This window comes from Anolis sagrei, chromosome 2 (assembly GCF_037176765.1).
Source record: "Anolis sagrei isolate rAnoSag1 chromosome 2, rAnoSag1.mat, whole genome shotgun sequence".
Classification (NCBI taxonomy): Eukaryota; Metazoa; Chordata; class Lepidosauria; order Squamata; family Dactyloidae; genus Anolis; species Anolis sagrei.
This window is the reverse complement of record NC_090022.1, coordinates 6,058,675-6,082,484: the sequence shown is the minus strand read 5'-3', so window position 1 is coordinate 6,082,484 and position 23,810 is coordinate 6,058,675. Positions and strand designations below refer to the sequence as shown.

At 47.5% G+C, this 23,810-nt stretch overlaps 1 protein-coding gene across 3 annotated transcripts in view; it reads right to left on the bottom strand.

The window, feature by feature from the left end:
* LOC132765873 (major histocompatibility complex class I-related gene protein-like) overlaps nucleotides 1–23,810 on the bottom strand; it is a 47,183-nt gene that overhangs the window by 13,265 nt on the left and 10,108 nt on the right. For 2 of the 3 annotated variants that reach the window (XM_067465402.1, XM_067465404.1), the window contains exon 2: nucleotides 4,751–5,023. In XM_067465402.1, the coding sequence (XP_067321503.1) occupies nucleotides 4,751–5,023 (273 nt within the window). Of the gene's footprint in view, nucleotides 1–4,750; nucleotides 5,024–14,092; nucleotides 14,469–23,810 lie in introns of all 3 variants that reach the window. The other variant, XM_067465403.1, reaches the window with a different exon arrangement.

Sequence of the window (23,810 nt, the reverse complement as noted above, 5' to 3'; positions counted from 1 at the left end):
ACTTTTAAATGTCCATGAGATATTATAGGAGCTCTACTTCCAACACTTTAGGTACTCCGATGGAGCAGCTAACTCCACTTTAGCCTTTTTGAGAGTCAACAAACAAGTGGATTTTCCTCCTGTTGCCAATGCAGGACCAAATCATGAATCAGCTTGTCTCAAAACACCATTACACTGAATGGAAACCAGAGCAAAGGTGATCTTGGGATTGTTGGCTACGAGTGGTCTCTCAGTCCCAAAAGTAAAGACAGATTGGTCACAATGGAGGGATTGAGGAGCCCATATCTCAAGTTGTCTTCATTGAAAGAAGGAGATTATACATTACAGTTGATGGTCACTGATTCTACTGAAAGAGACCCCCCAAGGACTATCCAGTCCAACCCCCTTCTTCCATGCTGGAAAAACACAATCAAAGCACCCCTGACAGATGGCCATCCAGTCTCTGCTTGAAAACACTCCAGAGAAGGAGACTCCACTGGACTCTGAGGAAGCAGAGTTGAATAGCTCTTACCATCAGGAAGTTGGGTTATTGTAGGTTTTTTTCGGGCTATATGGCCATGTTCTGACGTTTCGCCTGCATCTATGGCAAGCATCCTCAGAGGTAGTGAGGTCTGTTGGAACTAGGAAAAAGGGTTTATATATCTGTGGGATGACCAGGATGGGACAAAGAACTCTTGTCTGTTGGAAGTTCTTCCTAATGTTCAGATGGCCTCTCTTTCTCTGTAATTTGAATTCATTGCTCCAATGTGTCTCCAGAACAGCAGAAAACAGAGCTTCCTCGCAGTTATCTCTTTTCAAATCCAGGGGAATACCTTGGATGTAGTGTATCTGGATTTCAGGAAGGCCTTCAACAAGGTCCCCCATGACCTTCTGGCAAACAAACTAGTCCAAAGTGGGCTTCAAGCTACAAGAAATGAGATTCCACCTGAACATGAGGAAGAACTTCTGTGAGGTGTTCAGCAGTGGAACTCTCTGCCACAGAGTGTGGTGGAGGCTCCTTCTTTGGAGGCTTTTAAACAGAGGCTAGATGGCCATCTGTCAGGGGTGATTTGAAGGTGATTTTCCTGCTTCTTGGCAGGATGGGGTTGGACTGGACGGACCACGAGGTCTCTCCCAACTTTATGATTCTATGATTAAAATATGGCGCTCGTATCCTATAAACACCAGACCAAAACCCAGAATGATATCCATGACGCAAGGACCACCAGCCACCACTGAACTTTTGTCAATTCTATATCATGAGGAGACAGCAAAGCTTAGAGAAGACAATGATGCTGGGGAAAGTGGAAGGCAAAAGGAAGAGGGGCCGACCAAGGGCAAGATGGATGGATGGCATCCTTGAAGTGACTGGACTGACCTTGAAGGAGCTGGGGGTGGTGACGGCCGACAGGGAGCTCTGGCGTGGGCTGGTCCATGAGGTCACGAAGAGTCGGAGACGACTGAATGAATGAACAACAACAACATATGTTCTTTTCAAGGTCTTGCTCAATGAAAAAAGTGCTAGAACCTGGCTAGGAGCCCTTGCAGTATCATTTGTCTTATTTCTCCACTTTTTTCCTGCATAACTACTTCACATTATGAATATGTGATTTGAAAAACAAAGAGCAAGATGGGTCTGGAAGTGTAAATCTGAGTTCCCATCTCTTTCAATTGGACGGTTGGCCTATTTTGGGTGGGATTGAACTCAGTACCTTTCATGGCAATGGGGTGGTGACTCTCCCATGGCTTTTTGTCCAAAGAGAGTTATCCAGAATGTGACCTCCTTTCATCTCAACTGCTGTAGAGAAGAGCAGCCACTCCAACTTGGTCTCAGCAGCCATCAAAACGCTTTATGGGCTGGCCCTCCACGCAGACAGTTTCCAAAGCCATTCCCCATAGAGCTTGCCTTCCAGACCTTTGTCCTTTACTCCTTTCTGGACTCTTTCCAGAAAGATATGAATAAGCTGGAATGCGTCCAGAGAAGAGTGAACAAAATGTCCAAAGGAGTATCTGAAGGAGATGGGCAGGTTTAGCTTGGAGAAAAGAAGGCTCGAGAGCCAGGTTTACATATCTGAAAGGAGGTCCCATTGAGGAGGGAACATACTGACTTGCATGGAAGTGTGATGAGGGCAAGCAAGTCTTCCATTTCATAGGAAAATGGAGCTCTACTCAGCCAAACGTTTTCATCCGTTTAATTGCCTTAACGTGATGAAGTCCTTAAAGATGCACAGCAGAAAATAAATAATTGTTATTGTGCTGACACGCGCTGGGCCTACAGCAATTGTCTTTTAAAACAGGACGTGCTTGTTGTGCCCAGCGGACGCTGGGGTGCCTCGGCTGAGAGGCACCATGGATTTTCCTAAACAAAGTCTTTAGAAACTTGGAAAGTTTAACAAAGTTCTTTATTATTGCTTAGATCTTCAACAAAACACACAGATTCTTCTTCACTTGCCCACAAAGAACAGGCACCTTGCTTCCATAGAATCACAGAATCAAAGAGTGTGATCCATCCCGTCCAACCCCATTCTGCCAAGAAGCAGGAATATTGCATTCTAATCACCCCTGACAGATGGCAACCCAGCCTCTGTTTAAAAGCTTCCAAAGAAGGAGCCTCCACCACACTCCGGGGCAGAGAGTTCCACTGCTGAACAGCTCTCACAGTCAGGAAGTTCTTCCTCATGTTCAGATGGAATCTCCTCTCTTGTAGTTTGAAGCCATTGTTTTGTGTCCTAGTCTCCAGGGAAGCAGAAAGCAAGCTTGGTCCCTGCAGCTTCCTCTCACATAGTTATACATGGCTATCATATCTTCTCTCAGCCTTCTCTTCTTCAGGCTAAACATGCCCAGCTCCTTAAGGCGCTCCTCATAGGGCTTGTTCTCCAGACCCTTGATCATTTTAGTCTCCCTCCTCTGGACACATTCCAGCTTGTCAATATCTCTCTTCAATTAAGGTGCCCAGAATTGGACACAATATTCCAGGTGTGGTCTAAACCAAGGCGGAATAGAGCATGGGGAGCATGACTTCCCTAGATTTAGACACTATGCTCCTATTGATGCAGGCCAAAATCCCATTGGCTTTTTTTGCCGCCACATCACATTGTTGGCTCATGTTTTACTTGTTGTCCACAAGGACTCCAAGATCTTTTTCACACGTACTGCTCTCGAGCCAGGCATTGTCCCCCATTCTGTATCTTTGCATTTCGTTTTTCCTGCCAAAGTGGAGTATCTTGCATTTGTCACTGTTGAACTTCATTTTGTTAGTTTTGGCCCATCTCTCTATGAGAGAGATGGGCCAAAACTTTTGCTATAGCTTTGTGAACTATTTCTTTCTTTTACAAGGAAAACCCTCCAACCCCTCCCTGGGCAATCTGTCTTTAGGCTGGCTGGCGTGGGGCCTTACTCCCGATTCCAATTTGCTTTTTGGGTACCCGAGTAAACCTTACCTGCCAAAACTTTAGAGATTTTCCAGCTGGAGACCTTTGGATCTGTAAAACTGTGTTCTTCAGAAGCTTTAGGGCTGTCTTCCCCAGAGGCTTGTAGAGCTGTGAGGCTGTAAGTTTCCCAGCCAGAGCTTTGAGAACTGTCTTCCCCAGAAGCTTTGGGACTATTTTCTCCCGGAGCTTTGTAAGAAATGGAGCTTTTCTACAGGTGGGAAAAGCTCTCACGTCCTGTAACTGAGCTTCTAAACCAGGGGTCCACAAACTTTTCAAGCAAAGGGCCACAATTTAGAGTGTTGAAGGGCTGGACTATCGTTTGGAAACAAATCTCTTTGGACACTGCACATCGTTGTAGTGCAAAAAAAAACATGAAAGAGTAATACAATATATTGTGGAAGGCTTTCATGACCAGAATCACTGGGTTGCTTGAGTTTTCCAGGCTGTCTGGCCACGTTCCAGAAGCATTCTCTCCCGACATTTCACCCACATCTATGGCAAGCATCCTCAGAGGTTGTGAGGTCCGTTGGCAACTAGGCAAGTGAGGTTTAAATATCTGTGGCATAATGTCCTGGGTGGGAGAAAGAACTCTTCTCTACTTGAGGCAAGTGTGAATGTTGCAATTGGGTAGCTTGATTAGCACTGAATAGCCTTGTAGCTTCAAAGCCTGTCTGCTTCCTGTCTGGGGGAATCCTTTGTTAGAAGGATTCCCAATTGTTTCTTGTCTGGAATTCTCTTGTTTTATGAGTGTTGTCCTTTATTTACTTTATTTACTGTCTTGACTCCCCCAGGGAGGAAGCAGCCAGGCTTTGAAGCTGCAAGGTTATTCAGTGCAAACAAGGCTTTCCTTTGGGGTCCTTTGCTCTAAAACTGTAAGACTGAACCAAAAACCTTCTTTTCCCTCCCAGAACCCTGGGGAAAGGGGCGGAACTAAAGAACTTAACGATGATAGGCAGGTGGCCGGCCCTATGGCTGCAGCCTGGAAGGAACCACCCAACTGCAAAATGCATGGCCAAAACAAACACATGCATAGAAAGGAAATTTAGGCTTCTGGTACAGCTACTTTAGCTACAGCACACTTATCACCTACTGCATGAAAGCCGGTGGATAACTCCAATCACTACTGCAGTGCATAAATAGGGTCTATATTGTGTGGTCGGCCCTTACTTGTGGTCAAAGTTATCCAAAGTACTGAACCTTCTATCCCCTCCCAAAAGGTCAAGAAATTTGGATAATTCCTTTAAAGACTGGACTAGAATCCAGAACGGATTCGTTATTCTATTGAGAAGGAAAGCATGGGGCAGGTGGACCACTCGAGAGGACCCTCCATTCCAACTCACCGATATGGCCATGGTAAAACCTCTCCAAAAGCACCACAAAATGCCCGAAGCCCTCCTCATTCAGGTGGGCGAGGGAGGACTGCACCTCCCAGTAATTCTCCATCAGGCCCACGCTGTGGCTCATCCAGGGGGTCAGGGCCTGCGTCTTTCCTGATTTGCTGTCGTAGCGCTCAATGGGCTGGCCATCCAGGTAGCCCACCTCCACGTAGCGGGGCGCTCCTGGGACGGACTGCGACATGTATGTGCGTTGATAATAGAGGCTGTGCGAGGAGGCTGCAAGGGAAGAGGGGAGAAGAGTCACACTTGGATCGGATTTCACACTCCTAGAAAGGGTGGCACCGTCCCTTTTGGATTAGAATCATAGAATCCAAGAGTTGGAAGAGATCCCAAGGGCCATCCAGTCCAACCCCTTTCTGCAATGCAGGAATACACAACCAGATGCCTAGTTGGCTATCCAGCCTCTGCTTAGAAATCCCCAGAGAAGGAGGCTCCATCACTCTCCCAGGTAGCAGCATATTCCACTGCCAAATAGCTTTACACAGCAGAAAGTTCCTCCTAATATTTAGGAGTACAGTATGTATATAAAAGGAGATCAATAAGGCACAAAATGCACCAGAGAGTGAACGTGAGGGTCATAGTATTGTCTCCTTGTCTATTTGTTGGTTTGTTCTACAAGCCACTCTCAACACCTTTGCAGAAGCCACTCTAAACACCTTTGCAGAAGCCACTCTAAACACCTTTGCAGAAGCCACTCTAAACACCTTTGCAGAAGCCACTCTCAACACCTTTGCAGAAGCCACTCTAAACACCTTTGCAGAAGCCACTCTAAACACCTTTGCAGAAGCCACTCTAAACACCTTTGCAGAAGCCACTCTAAACACCGAGCAGAAGCTCGGCTTGTCATTGAACATTGAAAAAACCAACGTGCTGTTCCAGCAGTCACCAGCCAACCCCTCTCCAATGCCAGTGATACAGCTTAATGGTGTAACATTAGAAAATGTTGATCATTTCCGCTCCCTTGGCAGCCACCTCTCCACCAAAGTCAACATCGACGCCGAAATACAACACCGCCTGAGCTCTGCAAGTGCAGCATTTTCCCGAATGAAGCAGAGAGTGTTTGAGGACCGGGACATCCGTAGGGAGACCAAGGTGCTTGTCTATAAAGCTATTGTCCTCCCAACCCTGCTATATGCCTGCGAAACGTGGACTGTCTACAGACGTCACATGCAACTCCTGGAACGATTCCATCAGCGCTGCCTCCGGAAAATCCTGCAAATCTCTTGGGAAGACAAGCAGACAAATGTCAGCATGCTGGAAGAAGCAAAGACCACCAGCATTGAAGCGATGCTCCTCCGCCATCACCTCCGCTGGACCGGCCACATTGTCCGGATGCCCGACCACCGTCTCCCAAAGCAGCTGCTCTACTCCGAACTCAAGAACGGAAAACGGAATATTGGTAGACAGGAAAAGAGATTGAAAGATGGGCTCAAAGCCAACCTTAAAAACTGTGGCATAGACACTGAGAACTGGGAAGCCCTGGCCCTTGAGCCCTCCAGCTGGAGGTCAGCTGTGACCAGCAGTGCTGCAGAATTTGAGGAGGCACGAATGGAGGGTGAAAAAGAGAAACGTGCCAAGAGGAAGGCGCGTCAAGCCAACCCCGACCGAGACCGCCTTCCACCTGGAAACCAATGCCCTCACTGCGGGAGAAGATGCAGATCAAGAATAGGGCTCCACAGCCACATACGGACCCACAAGAATATTGGAAGACAATCATCCTCGGAAAGCGAGGGATCGCCTAAGTAAGTAAGTCCTTGTCTATTTGTTGGTTTGTTAGTGTCGTTTGCGTGTTATAGTGAATGAAGATGTGAGATTTAGTCCTTGTTATTATGTTATATGATAAAAATTCTGACTTTTGGGGGTACTGCTACTGCTTTTATTTACTATGGTTTCTTTTCCTTTGAATCATAAATTACTTTGGGGTGGGGGGAGTTTAGTGTCATCTTTCAGCACACAGATCGGTTGGCAACTCTAATCTCTCTCTATAAGAGTATGTCCATCTGTACCAGAAAGGCTGTTGGTAGGTGAAGTGGCCCTTTGTAGGGTCACTGGACTGGCTGTTGGTAGCTGAAGTGGACCTGTGTGATGTCACTGAATTGGCTGTTGCTAGGTGAAGTGGCCCTTTGTGGTGCCACTGGATTGGCTGTCTATAAAAGTAAGAACAATGTGGACACCACAATTCAAGAGAGATATTGACAAGCTGGAATGTGTCCAGAGGAGGGCGACTAAAATGATCAACGGTCTGGAGAACAAGCCCTATGAGGAGCGGCTTGAAGAGCCAGGCATGTTTTGCCTGAAGAAGAGAAGGCTGAGAGGAGACATGATAGCCATGTATAAATATGTGAGAGGAAGCCACAGGGAGGAGGGAGCAAGCTTGTTTTCTGCTTCCTTGGAGACTAGGACGCAATGGAACAATGGCTTCAAACTACAAGAGAGGAGATTCCATCTGAACATGAGGAAGAACTTCCTGACTGTGAGAGCCGTTCAGCAGTGGAACTCTCTGCCCCGGAGTGTGGTGGAGGCTCCTTCTTTGGAAGCTTTTAAACAGAGGCTGGATGGCCATCTGTCAGGGGTGATTTGAATGCAATATTCCTGCTTCTTGGCAGAATGGGGTTGGCCTGGATGGCCCAGGAGGTCTCTTCCAACTCTTTGATTCTATGATTCTATGAGTATGTCCATCTGAACCAGAAAAACTGTTGCTACGTAGTGGCCCTTTGTGGTGCCACTGGATTGGCTGTTGCTAGGTGAAGAGGCCCTTTGTGGTGTCACTGCATTGGATGTTGCTAGGTGACGTGGCCCTTTGTGATGTCACTGCATTTGGCTGTTGCTGGATGAAGTGGCCTTTTGTGATGTCACTGGATTCAACTATTGCTGGGTAAAGTGACCAGGGGTGCATTTGCATAGTTAAAACTTGTGCCAGCTGCGCCCGTACCTTGGGAAGTCTGACTTGGCCACGGTAGTCCACGCTCTGGTTACATCCCGCCTAGATTACTGCAACGCTCTCTACGTGGGGTTGCCTTTGAAGACAGCTCGGAAGCTTCAACTAGTCCAACGCTCGGCAGCCATGATTCTAACAGGAGCAGAGCGCAGGGAGCATACAACCCCCCTGTTGCGCCAACTCCACTGGCTGCCGACTTGCTACCGGGCTCAATTCAAAGTGCTGGTGTTGACCTTCAAAGCCCTAAACAGTTCCGGCCCAAGCTACCTATCCGACCGCATCTTGGCCTATGAACCCACCAGGACTTTGAGATCTTCCGGGGAGGCCCTGCTCTCGATCCCGCCAGCTTCACAAGCACGGTTGGCGGGGACGAGAGACAGGGCCTTCTCGGTGGTGGCTCCCCGGCTGTGGAACACCCTTCCCACAGATATTAGATTAGCACCATCTCTAATGGTCTTCCGCAAAAAAGTAAAGACCTGGTTATTTGTGCAGGCGTTCGAATAATTAGTGCAAAGACTGGTAATGACATAGGAATGGAACAATGGATGACGAATCTGGATCATGTTTTTAGTGACGAGACGCCAGTGAATGGTTATCGTAGTAATTGTGTATTAATTGTATATTAGATTAGGTTGTTAACTGTTTTATATTGGTGTTGAATTCTGCTGTGTTCTGTGTCTTGTGAACCGCTGTGAGTCGCCTTCGGGCTGAGAACAGCGGTATAGAAGCAAAGTAAATAAATATAAATAAATAAATAAATAAAGTGGCCCTTTTTGGTGTCGTTGGGTGAAGGGTCCTTTGAGGTGTCGCTGGATCTGGCTGTTGCTGGGTGAAGTGGCCATTTGCAGTTTCACTGGATTGGCTGTTGCTGGGTGAAGTGGCACTTTGCACTGTCAGTGGATTGACTGTTGCAAGGTGAAGTGGCCACCTGTGGTGTCATTGGATTGGCTGTGGCTATGTGAAGTAGCCTTTTGTGATGTCACTGGATTTGACTGTTCCTAGGTGAGGTGGCCCTTTGTAGTGTCACTGGGGGACATGTGTAGGAAAGGATGGAGGGAGGGGAGGAAGGAAGGAAGGAAGGATGGAAGGAAGGATGGAAGAAAGGAAGGAAGGAAGGAAGGAAGGAAGGAAGGAAGGAAGAAAAAAAGGACAGGAAAAAAGAACAGGAAAAGTGGAGGGAAAGAGAAAGAAGGGATGAAAAGTTATAAGGGGGAGGCAAAGAAAAAGAAAGGATGAAAGCAATATATATATATTTTGAAATGGGAGGAACCAGCTTTCTCATGCAACGAAGGAAACATCTGTCCCGGGCTTGGAAAGAGAGAGGAGAGAGGAGAGAACAGCCAGCCCTTAATTGCAAACGTCTGCTGGGACTTTGCTTGGATGTGTCAGAGTTCTCTGGGTGGGGACCCAATTCCTTATTTGTGCAAAAACAGAACAAAACAGGGCTTTAAAATAAGCCACCGAGATTCCTATAAGACGAGGACTTTGAGATTTTCCCCTTAAGCCCTGCGTTTCTAAATAAGGGGACGAAATCTCTATTTCCTTTCATAGAATCATAGAATCAAAGAGTTGGAAAAGACCTCATGGGCCATCCTGTCCAACCCCATTCTGCCAAGAAGCAGGAATATTGCATTCAAATCACCCCTGACAGATGGCCATCCAGCCTCTGCTTAAAAGCTTCCAAAGAAGGAGCCTCCACCACACTCCGGGGCAGAGAGTTCCACTACTGAACGGCTCTCACAGTCAGGAAGTTCTTCCTCATGTTCAGATGGAATCTCCTCTCTTGTAGTTTGAAGCCATTGTTCCATTGCGTCCTAGTCTCCAGGGAAGCAGAAAACAAGCTTGCTCCCTCCTCCTTCCTGTGGCTTCCTTTCACATATTTGTACATGGCTATCATATCTCCTCTCAGCCTTCTCTTCTTCAGGCTAAACATGCCCAGTTCCCTAAGCCGCTCCTCATAGGGCTTGTTCTCCAGACCCTTGATCATTTTAGTCGCCCTCCTCTGGACACATTCCAGCTTGTCAATATCTCTCTTGAATTGTGGTGCCCAGAATTGGACACAATATTCCAGATGTGGTCTAACCAAAGCAGAATAGAGGGGCAGCATTACTTCCCCAGATCTAGACACTATGCTCCTATTGATGCAGGCCAAAATCCCATTGGCTTTTTTTGCCGCCACATCACATTGTTGGCTCATGTTTAACTTGTTGTCCACGAGGACTCCAAGATCTTTTTCACACGTACTGCTCTCGAGCCAGGCGTCACCCATTCTGTATCTTTGCATTTCGTTTTTCCTGCCAAAGTGGAGTATCTTGCATTTGCCAATGCAAGAATCTCCTCTCTTGTAGTTTGAAGCCATTGTTCCATTGCGTCCTAGTCTCCAAGGAAGCAGAAAACAAGCTCGCTCCCTCCTCCCTGTGGCTTCCTCTCACATATTTATGGCTATCATATCTCCTCTCAGCCTTTGGCCCTGCCTTAGAAAGCTGAAAAGCAACGTGGAGGTTTTTCAAGAGGCTGGGTGACCATCTGTCGGGAGGGCTTTGGTTGTGCCTCCCTGCTTGGCAGAAAGAGGGTTGGACTGGATGGCCCTTGGGGGTCTCTTCCAACCCTACGATCCTATGGATTTTGTGCATGAAACAAAAATTATGTCCACTGAACCATCAGAAAGCAAAAGTATCCCTATTTCAGCCAAACTGGAGTATTTTGCAATGCTGGATCAGGGATGTTAATTTCATATATTTATTTACCAACCTGTTTGTTTCATTTAGTGTGTTAGTTTTGAGTTAAAAGGTTGGTCGAAACCTGCAGAGCTGTTGTTGTTCTTTTGCGAAGGAGGAATCGAGACGGGTCCCTCCCTTATTATTCTTTCCGTGAGTACAAAAGTTTATTTCAAGAGAAGGAATGCCCATGAACACTGTTTATGTTGTTAAGTGAGGTCTTCCTGTAATTGTCCTTCAGCAGTTTGGGTTCCTGGTTTTGTTATTATGAGGGTTGAATGAAAAGTAATGCCTCCACCTTCGTTACTTGGGTTTGGATGGGAATATTTTAATAAATCAAATGCAGAAATCATCCTTAGAATGTGCTCTTTAACGACCACTCTTCACTTTTCCACATAATCACCTGTCAGTTGGATACAATTCTGCCAAGGATGAACACGTTTTCTGAAGCCGTCATGGAAGAAGTCAACACTCCATTTCTGCGACCAGCGTCTCATAGTTCTCTCAACATCTTCATCAGAAGTGTAATGATGTCCCTGTAGATCTTCTTTCTTTGGGTTGTTGTAGGTTTTTTCGGGCTATATGGCCATGGTCTAGAGGCATTCTCTCCTGACGTTTCGCCTGCATCTATGGCAAGCATCCTCAGAGGTAATGAGGTCTGTTGGAACTAGGAAAATGGGTTTATATATCTGTGGAATGACCAGGATGGGACAAAGAACTCTTGTCTGCTGGAGCTAGGTGTGAATGTTTCAATTGACCACCTTGATTAGCATATAATGGCCTGACAGTGACTAGAGCAAACTTTTGTTGAGTGGTGATTAGATGTGCCTGATTGTTTCCTCTCTGTTATTGTGCTGTTGTAATTTTAGAGTTTTTTTAATACTGGCAGCCAGATTTTGTTCATTTTCATGGTTTCCTCCTTTCTCTTGAAATTATCCACATACTTGTGGATTTCAATGGCTTCACTGTGTAGTCTGATATGGTGGTTGTGGGAGTGGTCCAGCATTTCTGTGTTCTCAAATAATATGCTGTGTCCAGGTTGGTTCATCAGGTGCTCTGCTATGGCTGATTTCTCTGGTTGAAACCCTTTTTCCTAGTTCCAACAGACCTCACTACCTCTTAAGATGCTTGCCATAGATGCAGGCGAAACGTCAGGAGAGAATGCCTCTAGACCATGGCCATATAGCCTGAAAAAACCTACAACAACCCAGTGATTCCGGCCATGAAAGCCTTCGACAATACATCTTCTTTCATTATTGGGAACAGATGGAAGTCAGATGGTGCTAAATCTGGACTGTATGGAGGATGCCATACGGTGGTGAGATCCGGTCTCTGAAGTTCTGCTGTGGTGGCATGGGAAGTGTGTGGTCTGGCATTGTCATGCTGCAGAAAATCCTTTTCCTTTCAGACCCTTGTTAGCCGTCATTTCAAAGTTTGCAGCATTGTGCTGTCGCACGCTGGGCCTATAGCAATTGGCTTTGGAACAGGACGTGCTCTTTGTGCCCAGCAGGAAGCCAGGGTGCCTCAGATGAGAGGCCCTATGGATTTTCCTTTAGAGAGTATTTTGAAGCTTGAAAGATTTAACAAAGTCCTTTATTATTGCTTAAGTCTTCAACAAACAATCAAATACTTCTTTAGATCTTCAACAAATTAAACAAATGCTTCAAGGCTTTGAATCAACTGATGTCTTTCTTTATCTTGTCCACAAGGGACAGGCAACTGGCTTCGTGAACTGTTTCTTTTCTTTAAGAGGAAAACCCTTTTTAAGAGGAAAACCCTTCTGGAGGCAGCACTGATGGAATTGTTCCAGGAGTTGCATGTGATGTCTGTAGACAGTCCACGTCTCACAGGCATAGAGCAGGGTTGGGAGGACAATAGCTTTGTAGACAAGCACCTTGGTCTCCCTACAGATGTCCTGGTCCTCAAACACTCTCTGCTTCATTTGGAAAAATGCTGCACTCGCAGAGCTCAGGGGGTGTTGTATTTCAGCGTCGATGTTGACTTTGGTGGAGAGGTGGCTGCCAAGGGAGCGGAAATGGTCCACATTTTCTAATGTGACACCATTAAGCTGTATCTCTGGCATTGGAGAAGGATTGGCAGTTGACTGCTGGAAGAGCACTTTGGTTTTCTTGATGTTCAATGACAGGCCGAGCTTCTCGTATGCTTCTGCGAAGGTGTTTAGAGTGACTTGTAGGTCTTCTTCTGAATGCACACAGACGACGTTGTCATCAGCATACTGGAATTCTATAACAGATGATGTAACCTTGGGTTTTGGCTTTCAGTCTGCTGAGGTTAAACAGCTTGCTATGTATTGTTGAAGGATTTCATGGCTGGAATCACTGGGTTGTTGTAGGTTTTTTTGGGGCTATATGGCCATGGTCTATAGAGCAGTGGTTCTCAACCTGGGGTCCCCAGATGTTTTTGGCCTATAACTCCCAGAAATCCCAGCCAGTTTACCAGCACCTGGGGATCCACAGGTTGAGAACCACTGGTCTAGAGGCATTCTCTCCTGACGTTTTGCCTGCATCTATGGCAAGCATCCTCAGAGGTAGTGAGGTCTGTTGGAACTAAGAAAACAGGTTTATATATCTGTGGAATGACCAGGGTGGGACAAAGGACTCTGGACTATACCAATGGGATTTTGGCCTGCATCAATAGGAGCCTAGTGTCTAGGTCCAGGGAAGTCATGCTACCCTTCTATTCCGCCTTGGTTGGACCACATCTGGAATATTGTGTCCAATTCTGGGCACCACAATTGAAGAGAGATATTGACAAGCTGGAATGTGTCCAGAGTAGGGCGACTAAAATGATCAAGGGTCTGGAGAACAAGCCCTATGAGGAGCGGCTTAAGGAGCTGGGCATGTTTAGCCTGAAGAAGAGAAGGCTGAGAGGAGACATGACAGCCATGTATAAATATGTGAGAGGAAGCCACAGGGAGGACGAGGGAGCAAGCTTGTTTTCTGCTTCCTTAGAGACTAGGACGCAATGGCTTCAAACTACAAGAGAGGAGATTCCACCTGAACCTGAGGAAGAACTTCCTGACTGTGAGATCCGTTCAGCAGTGGAACTCTCTGCCCTGGAGTGTGGTGGAGGCTCCTTCTTTGGAAGCTTTTAAACAGAGGCTGGATGGCCATCTGTCAGGGGTGATTTGAATGCAATATTCCTGCTTCTTGGCAGAATGGGGTTGGACTGGATGGCCCATGAGGTCTCTTCCAACTCTAGGATTCTATGATTCTATGACTAGGTGTGGATGTAAATGGATATATATTTTTTAAAAAGTCTAAAATTACAACACCAAAACAACAGAGAGGAAACAATCAGGCACATCTAATCACCTCTCAACAAAAGATTCCCCCAGATACTGCCAAGCCAACAAATGCTAATCAAGGTGGTCAGTTGAAACATCCACACCTAGCTCCAGCAGACAAGAGTCCTTTGCCCCACCCTGATCATTCTACAGATATATAAACCCATTTTCCTACTTCCAACAGACCTCACTACCCTGGTATTTCCACAGATATGCCGTGGATTGTCCTGCGCCCCCCCCCCCATAACCCCCAGCCCAGTCGGGGTTGGGCTAGATGCCCTCGAGGGAGGGCGCCCCCTTCCCAATCTCCTTCCAAGACTCACCGGAGGTTCCTTCCAGGAGGCAGGCGGCCCAGCCGAGGAGCAGGAGGCGCGGCAGAAGGGGACCCATCGGGGGCCGGAGGGGGGGAGAAGGCGATCCACTCCTCCCAGCCTCCTCCGCCGACTGGAAACGGATCCCAAACTGGAGCGAGCGTTGGGTAAGGCGGGGGAGCGCCCGACCAATAGGAAAAAAGGGAAATTCCGCTTGGCCGGCCTGCGTCATCGGTTGCCGGGCGAATTGTCGGGTGGAGCGGTTGGGCTTGGAAGAAACAGCGACTTGGTGCAACTCTTGTCTAATGTAGTTACTACTAGGATGGGAGACCACCAACGGACACAAGGTGACTCACCAGCAAGCCCACCTTTAGAAACAAAACCAAACCTATGAAACAGAAACAAAGGCAGGACCCAAATTGGTATGGATAGTGTGGAAAGTGCTTTCGACCAATAGGAATAAACGGGGGAAACCAACATTCTATCTGACGTCATCTGTTGCTGGGATCTCCCTCCTGAGCTTTTGGAGCTAAGCAGGGCCAGCCCTGGACATTACTTGGATGGGAGACCAGTTGTTTCAAAGTTTTTAAAAAGAGTTCTGTTATTTTTGCCTATTTGTTTTTAACAGTTCTAAATTTACTACTAGGGAGCCCCCGGTGGCTCAGTGGGTTAAAGCACTGAGCTGCTGAGCTTGTTGATCGAAAGGTCGCAGGTTCGATTCCGGGGAGCGGCGTGAGCTTCCGCTGTCAGCCCTAGCTTCTGCCAACCTAGCAGTTCGAAAACACGCAAATGTGAGTAGATCAATAGGTACCGCTCCGGCGGGAAGGTAAGGGCGCTCCATGCAGTCATGCCGGCCACATGACCTTGGAGGTGTCTACGGACAACGCTGACTCTTCGGCTTGGAAATGGAGATGAGCACCACACCCCAGAGTCAGACATGACTGGACTTAATGTCAGGGGACTACCTTTACTTTTACCTAAATTTACTACTATTTTTAATGTTGTTGTTGATTCATTCAGTTGTTTCCAACTCTTCGTGACTTCATGGACCAGCCCACGCCAGAGCTCCCTGTCGGCCGTCACCACCCCCACTCCTTCAAGGTCAATCCAGTCACTTCAAGGATGCCATCCATCCACCTTGCCCTTGGTCGGCCCCTCTTCCTTTTTTCTTCTATTTTTAATTTTTTAAATATCTTCTATCTAATAACATGGCGGTCCAAGGCTTTGGACCGCCAGAAGATCTAACCAGTCCATACTTCAGGAAAGAAAGCCCGGCTGCTCATTGGAGGGAAGGATAGTAGAGGCCAAGATGAAGGACTTTGGCCACATCATGAGGAGACAGCAAAGCCTAGAGAAGACAGTGATGCTGGGGAAAGTGGAAGGCAAAAGGAAGAGGGGCCGACCAAGGGCAAGATGGATGGATGGCATCCTTGAAGTGACTGGACTGACCTTGAAGGAGCTGGGGGTGGTGACGGCCGACAGGGAGCTCTGGCGTGGGCTGGTCCATGAGGTCACAAAGAGTCGGAGACGACTGAACGAATGAACAACAACAATCTATTTATTTATTTTATTTATTTAAAACATTTATATTCCGCCCTTCTCACCTCGAAGGGGACTCAGGGCGGAGCACAGCATAAATATGGCAAGCATTCAATGCCGGGACAAGAATTCATATACGCATACATAAACATTAAAAACATTTATCAAAATATTAAAATACACCAGTTAAAACCATCCTAGTCATCCATGTCAAATCTAATTGGCCTTGTCCTCTTTCCTGTTGCTGCTATTTTATTGCCCTGTCCCAAAAGCTTGGTCCCACAGCCAAGTTTTTACCATCCTACTAAAGGACAGGAGAGAGGGGGCCAACCTGATCTTACCAGGAAGGGAGTTCCATAGCCAGGGAGCAATCACCGAGAAGGCCCTGTCTCTCGTCCCCACCAATCGCGCCTGTGACAATGGCGGGATGGAAAGCAGGGCCTCCCCGGAGGATCTTAATCTCCGCGATGGTTCATAGGGAGAGATGCATTCGGACAGGTAATTTGGGCCGGGACAGTTTAGGGCTTTATAGGCCAAAGCCAACTCTTTGAATTGTGCCCAATAACAAAATGGCAGCTAGTGGAGCTGGCGCAACATGCGAATTGTATGCTCCCTGTATGCCGCCCCAGTTATTAACCTGGCTGCCTCTCGTTGGACTATTTGAAGCTTCCGAGCAGTCTTCAAAGGCAACCCTATGCAGAATGTGTTGCAGTAGTCTATCCTAGATGTAGCGAGAGTGTGGACCACCATGGACAAGTCTGACTTCCCAAGGTACAGGCGCAGCTGGCGCACAAAGTAGGTAGAGAAGGAAGAAATGGGAGAAAGAGGGAAGGAAGGCAAGAGGAAGAGAAGGAAGGAAGGAAGGAAGAAGAGAATAAGAGGAAAAAGAGAAGGACAAAAGGAAAGAGGGAAGGAAGGAAGGAAGGAAGGAAGGAGAGAAAGAAAGAAAGGAGGAGAGAAAGTTGGAAGGTTGGCCACAGCAACACGTGGCAGGTACAGCTAGTCAGTTAAAAAAACACTGAAAAACACAGCAGAAGAGACTTAAAAAGCCAAAAAAACAAAAAAAATACATTACACACAAAACCACACATATATACGCAAACACACATATACACAAATATATACACACACACATAATAATAATAATAATAATAATAATAATAATAATAATCTTTATTTATACCCCGCCACCATCTCCCCAACAGGGACTCGGAGAGGCTTTCATGGGGCCAAGCCCGAACAAAAAGTTACAGTACAAAATACAAATTACAATAAAATAAACAACATAACAATAAAGTATAAAACAGCAACGCGTGGCAGGAGACGGCTAGTATAAATATTAGTTTGTGGGATTAACATAACTCACAAACCACTGGCTGAATTGCTGCCAAATTTGACCACAAGACACCTACTAACCCAAGGAGTGACCATCATTCAAAAAACATTGATTTTTGTCATTTGGGAGTTGTAATTGCTGGGATTTATAGTTCACCTACAATCAAAGCGCATTCTGAACTCCACCAACGATGGAATTGAACCAAACTTGGCACACAGGATTTCCATGACCAACAGAAAGCACTAGGGAGTGTCAGAAGGGTCGCCAAAGACCACCAGACAATACAGTATTTTTCTTTTGGTCACAGGGGTTTTATGTGGAAAGTTTGGCCCAATTCTATCTTTGGTGGGATTCAGAATGCTCTTTGATTGTAGGTGAACTATACATCCCAGCAACTACAACTCCCAAATGTCAAGGTCGATTTCCCCACACTCCACCTTCCAGGATTTTTTGTTGGTCGTGGGAGTTCTGTTACTCTTACTACAAATTACTAGTGGAGGCTTGAATAAGGTTGCTATTTCCAACAGCACCCTAAGTCCTCCGGCATGTCTAGAGAAAATGCCTCTCTGGGAATGTCTCAGGCCTCTGGTGCCAATCTATGGTCAGCTTATGTTATCGAGAAATCAACCTCCCTCTTAATTAGACACAAATGGACAGAGACCAATTAAAAATGTGATTTATTTTTATTTTTTCCTTTTGCACCATTTTCACAACGTCGAAAGACTGCTCCCCTACAACTGGGGAAAAGTCTGGCCAGCCGTGTCTCCCCTTGTTTATGAAATCATATAAACCACATCAAAGTACTTGTATTAGTGGCTGAAGATGGATCAGCATGTCGGTTCAAAGTGCCATTGCAAAATAAAGGTGAAAGAGAAGCCCTGGAGAGGAACTGTCCAAAAAAGCTGCTTCTCTGAGCGTTCTTCTGAAAGCCAAGTTTCAGTTCCGGAAAAGCTGGGAACGTGAGCTTCTGAATTCGTGTCCCCGGTTGACGAGGAAGTTGCTAATCACAACTTTCCATTTCCTCTTTCTGAACAGTTTCCAAACAGCATTCAGCCTGTTGTTGGAATAAATGTTTTGGATATGGCCATGCTAGCTCAACAATATGAGCTCAGAAATACCCAGAGCTCAGAAAAGTCATGCCTTTGGATGATTACTCCCCGAATCCCCAGATTATGCATTGCAGCACTGCTTAGAGCAGGCCTGGGCAAACTTGGACTGTTAGGGATTGTGGGAGCTGAAGTCCAAAACACCCAAAGCACCAAAATTTGCCGAGACCTGTCCTATGAGTAATTTCCATAGGCCACCTCAATGGATACAGAGCCCCCCACCCTTCGACTTCATATCTATGTAAAACAGAAGCATTTTGAGTTTTAATCATAGAATCAAAGAGTTGGAAGAGACCTCCTGGGCCATCCAGTCCAACCCCATTCTGCCAAGAAGCAGGAATATTGCATTCAAATCACCCCTGACAGATGGCCATCCAGCCTCTGTTTAAAAGCCTCCAAGGAAGGAGCCTCCACCACACTCTGGAGCAGAGAGTTCCACTACTGAATGGCTCTCACAGGAAGTTCTTCCTCATGTTCAGATGGAATCTCCTCTCTTGTAGTTTGAAGCCATTGTTCCATTGCGTCCTAGTCTCCAGGGAAGCAGAAAACAAGCTTGCTCCCTCCTCCCTGTGGCTTCCTCTCACATATTTATACATGGCTATCATATCTCCTCTCAGCTTTCTCTTCTTCAGGGTAAACATGGCCAGCTCCTTAAGCCGCTCCTCATAGGGCTTGTTCTGCAGACCCTTGATCATTTTAGTCGCCCTCCTCTGGACACATTCCAGCTTGTCAATATCTCTCTTGAATTGTGGTGCCCAGAATTGGACACAATATTCCAGGTGTGGTCTAACCAAAGCAGAATAGAGGGGTAGCATGACTTCCCTAGAACTAGACACTAGGCTCCTATTGATGCAGGCCAAAATCCCATTGGCTTGCAAAGTTAATAAAACTTGCAAAGTTAGAAATACATATCAAGTGGGTCTTTGGTGCAGTTTCATTCCAGGACTTCTTCCACCCAATGGATACCAAAATCTTTGGATGTTTAAATAATTAATAATAATAATAACTGGGACATCCGTAGGGATACCAAGGTGTTTGTTTATAAAGCTATTTATTTATTTATTTATTTATTTATTTATTTATTTATTTGATGCACTTATTAACCGCCATTCTCAGCCCAGAAGGGCGACTCATGGCGGTGTACAGTACACATAAAGACAATTACAAAAGGCAATTTCAACAACATCTAAACTAACAACACTTACAAACTACACTAAAAATCCGCTTCGTCTCATAGTGGAATCATAACCCATCTCATATTCCTTGTTCCGTTCCGATTCTTCATTACCGTAATGTAAGCACTTAATTAAATGCCCTCTCGAACAGCCATGTCTTAAGGCTTTTCCAAAAGGACATGAGGGAGGGCGCCTGTCTGATGTGTGCAGGGAGGGTGTTCCACAGCCGGGGGGCCACCACCGAGAAGGTCCTCCCAACCTCCCTATTGTCCTCCCAACCTTGCTATATGCCTGTGAAACGTGGACTGTCTACAGATGTCATACGCAACTCCTGGAACGATTTCATCAGCACTGCCTGGAGGATTCCCCCCAGGCAGTAACAACCTAAAAACTGTCAGGCTACCAAATGTTAATATAGGTGGACAATTTAAAAATTCATGGCTAACTCCAACAGACAAGAGTTCTTTCTCCCACCCTGGACTTTCTTCCACAGATTGTGAGGTCTAGTTTCCAACAGACCTCACAACCTGTGAGGATGCCTGCCATAGATGTGGGTGAAACATCAGGAGAGAATGCTTCTAAAACATGGCCATACAGCCCAAAAAACCTACAACAACCCAGTGGTTCTGGTTATGAAAGCCTTCAACGACACAAAGTTTGCCAAAAGTGGAAATCGTTAGGAAAGCTAAGGCTGGGGAAATCATTGCAATTTCTAGATTCCTGGATGGATTTTTGTAAGAAGCTTTCCAGCAAATCTCTCAGAAGTTCAAAATGGTTCTATTGATGCAAAGCTTAGCTGATCCGTTTGTTCCATTTCTGCTGTGTGTGTGTTGTTTGAAGACAAAGTCTGATAGAAGAATACTTTGAATTCCTCTTCTTTTTTTCTTTCCATAATATTCCCTTGGAAGCCGATTTTGAGTTAAATAAGGAATGGGTTGTTGTAGGTTTTTCCGGGCTATATGGCCATGTTCTAGAGGCATTCTCTCCTGACGTTTCGCCTGCATCTATGGCAAGCATCCTCAGAGGTAGTGAGGTCTGTTGGAAGTAGGAAAATGGGTTTATATATCTGTGGAATGACCAGGGTGGGACAAAGGACTCTTGTCTGCTGGAGCTAGGTGTGAATGTTTGAAATGACCACCTTGATTAGCATTTAATGGCTTGGAAGTGCCTGGGGGGAATCTTTTGTTGAGAATGATTTGATGAGCCTGATTGTCAGGACTCGGTTTCCTGGCCTTGGATGTTGGCGCACAAAACCGGATCCCTGACATGGAGAACTGATAAGGGATTGCAGCTGGTGGCCTTGGGAGGGGCCGTTGGTGGTTTGGCGGGGAATATTGCGCGGGATAATTGTCAGGCGGGAAGAGGGGATTCGAATGTGGGGGAGGGTATATAAGGGTTGACTTGTGTCTGTGCGCCAATCCTGGCTTTCATTGTGTATATGCATCCAGTAGTAAAAGTTTCCTGATTGATTACGGATTGGCGTCCTGTGTCTTTTCTGGGAGCGGCTGCTGTGAGCTTACATTAAGCCAGGATTCATCGGTGCCATCCCACGGCTGTGGTGAGGTACCCCTATGCAACGGGAAGAAGATCCAACGGAGGGGGGGGAACCAGCCTCCCCTTTCGGAAATGCAGAAGAGGAGCTGGAGAGAGTGAATGCCTTGGCTTCATCGACTGCATATGCCCAGCCCAACGGAGTCACACAGAGGCGAGTGAAGGGGGCAGGGGCGGCAAGGAGAGAAAGCAGTGGGCTAGAGTTTCCCTCCCCGCAGAGATTGGAGTGCCTGGAGGAAAAGATGGCATCAATGGAGACAACCCTCGCGATGATGTCAAAGGTGATGGAGAGGCTGGCCCCCCTGTTGGAGGAACCGCCACCCCGAGGGGAATCGATGTGGAGCGCAGGGGAGAGGAGTGACCGGGAACCCGGGGCACGTCCTAAAACACAGACGAGCTGGAGGGCTGCTGCGGAGAGCGATGAGGAGGAGGAGCGACCCCGGGGACTGGCGCCCCAGCAGACGTTCCTGGTGCCCCCGGCCGGAGCCGGGCGCGGCACAGGGTGTCAGGAATTGCCCCCGGAGCAGAGAGGGCTCCAGGGAGGGCCACCGCGAGCGGAGAACCGGGGAAGGCAGCTCCTTCCATATCAACCTAGGAGGGAGGAGCTGAGGATCGAGTTCGGAGGAGAAGCCGGGAACCTCGCATACTTCCTGACTATGGTGAGGGGATATCTAGAAGATAACGCCCTTACCTTCGGATCGGAAGCAAGCAGAGTGCGAGCAGTGGGCGCAGCACTGAGAGGGGGAGCAGCGGAATGGTATGTCCAGCTCCACGCCAGGCACGACCCATGTTTGGGATCTACAAGGCGATTCCTGGCTGCGATGGAGGCGCGCTTCAGGGATCCGCTCGAGAGGGTCCGGGCGAGGGAAAGGCTGCAAACGATAACCCAAGGACATCGTTCCGTATCTGAGTACGTGGAGGAATTCCGGTTGAGGGCGGAGAAGGTCCCAGAGTGGTCCAACACCACCAAGGTCCAGATCTTCAAGGAGGGCTTGCGGAAGGAAATCCTGACCTGGGCGCTTCACCGCGACGACCCGGAGGAGATAGGTGGATGGATCGAGCTGGCCGGCCGCGTCGAGACGACCTTGGCACAGGTCAAGAGGCATCAAGGAGCAGCGCCGCAGCAGACGAGGGCGAAGGAGGAGAGTCGGAGAACGGAGAGAAGCACGGTCGGAAAAGCCCCGGCCCGAGGGCCCAAGGAGCAGAGGGGCCCTTGTTATGTATGCGGTCGCCTGGGCCATCGGGCTGCCGAATGCAGACAAAGGAAAGGAGGAGAATCCCATTTCCCAAAGTTCAAACCGGCTGCAGGGAAGAGAGCGGAGGAGAGCCCCCCTTCTAGGGCCCCGGTGGGTGATCTGGTGAGTCACAGCCCAGGAATGCTAGTATTCCCAATCAGGCTAGAAGGGGAGGGGAAGTGGGCCAGCTGCAAAGCTCTCATGGATTGCGGCTGCTCAAGAAACATTATGGCCCCAGAGCTAGCAGACGAACTGAAATGTGAGAAAACCCCCTTGCAGAGCCCCATAGCGTTTTCGCAGCTAGATGGGTCAGTGGCGGCTGGGGCCCCGGCACGGTTTGAAGTGGGAGAAGTGAGATGTAAAGTGGGGAGCTGGGAAGGCAGCATAACCTTCGTTGTATCCCCTATGGCTACTTACAATGTGATACTGGGGATGCCATGGTTAAGAGAAGCCAACCCACAGATCAATTGGAGGGAAGGTAGCATCACATTCCAGAGCGGAGAAAGAGGAAATTGTTGCAAGGGGGAAGAAAACACGGCAGGTGGGGTACAGGAAATTCCCCCTGAATACAGAGACTTTGAGGATGTGTTTGACGAGAAGGAGGCAGACCAGCTTCCCCCTCCTAGGAGGGTCGAAGTAAAGATTGAACTCAATGAGGACGCTAAGTTGCCCAGGAGTAGATTGTACCCCATGTCAGTCAAGGAGATGGAGGAACTGAGGAAATATATTGATAAAAACTTGGCCCGAGGGTTTATAAGGCCCTCCGAATCACCCTTGGGAGCCCCAGTGTTGTTTAGGCACAAAAAGGATGGCTCATTGAGACTGTGCGTGGACTATAGGGGGCTGAACGCAGTGAGCACCACCAACAACTACCCCATGCCACTGACTAAGGACTTACTATCGAGATTGTCGGAAGCAAGGGTGTTCACGAAAATTGACTTAATCGAAGCTTATCATAAACTGCGCATAAGGCCCGAGGACAGGTGGAAAACTGCGTTCACCTGCGCGTTCGGCCATTTTGAATTCTCCGTCTGCCCCTTCGGGCTAAAGGGCTCTGGATCAGCATTTATGCAAATGATTAATGAGGTGTTACACCCACTATTGTATCGTGGGGTGTTTTGCTTTGTGGATGATGTAATTGTATTTACCCGTGATAGACGATCTCATGTCAAATTGGTGAGAGAGGTGCTCCAGAAATTGAGGGAGGCAAAACTGTTTGCAAAACTGCCAAAATGTGAGTTCAATAAGGAACAGATAGACTTCCTGGGATACCGAATATCCAAGGGAGGGATAGCAATGGATCCAGCAAAAGTGGAGGATGTCAGGGGGTGGAGCCCTCCCCAAACGCGCAAACAGTTGCAATCATTCCTCGGGTTTGCAAATTTCTACCGGGGTTTCATAAAGGAATTTGCTCAGATAACGGTGCCCTTAACTGAACTGCTAAAGACAAAGGGAAGGGGGGAAACAGTAAAGGTACGATCCCCGGGAGCAAAGTTAGATTGGTCAATTGAATGCCAAAGGGCTTTTGAAGAACTGAAGCGCAGGTTCACTGAAGAACCGGTATTAATCCACCCCGATTTAACCAAACCATTCGTGATCCATTGTGACGCATCAGATTGGGCGTACGGGGCGGCCCTGATGCAAAGGGACCCAGAAGGGAGGTTGAAGCCATGCGGGTTCATCTCGAAAAAGTTCAGCGAAACTGAACGAAACTGGCCGGTGTGGGAAAAAGAGGCCCTGTCGGTAGTGAGAGCCCTAGAGACATGGAGGCACTTATTAGAAGGAAGC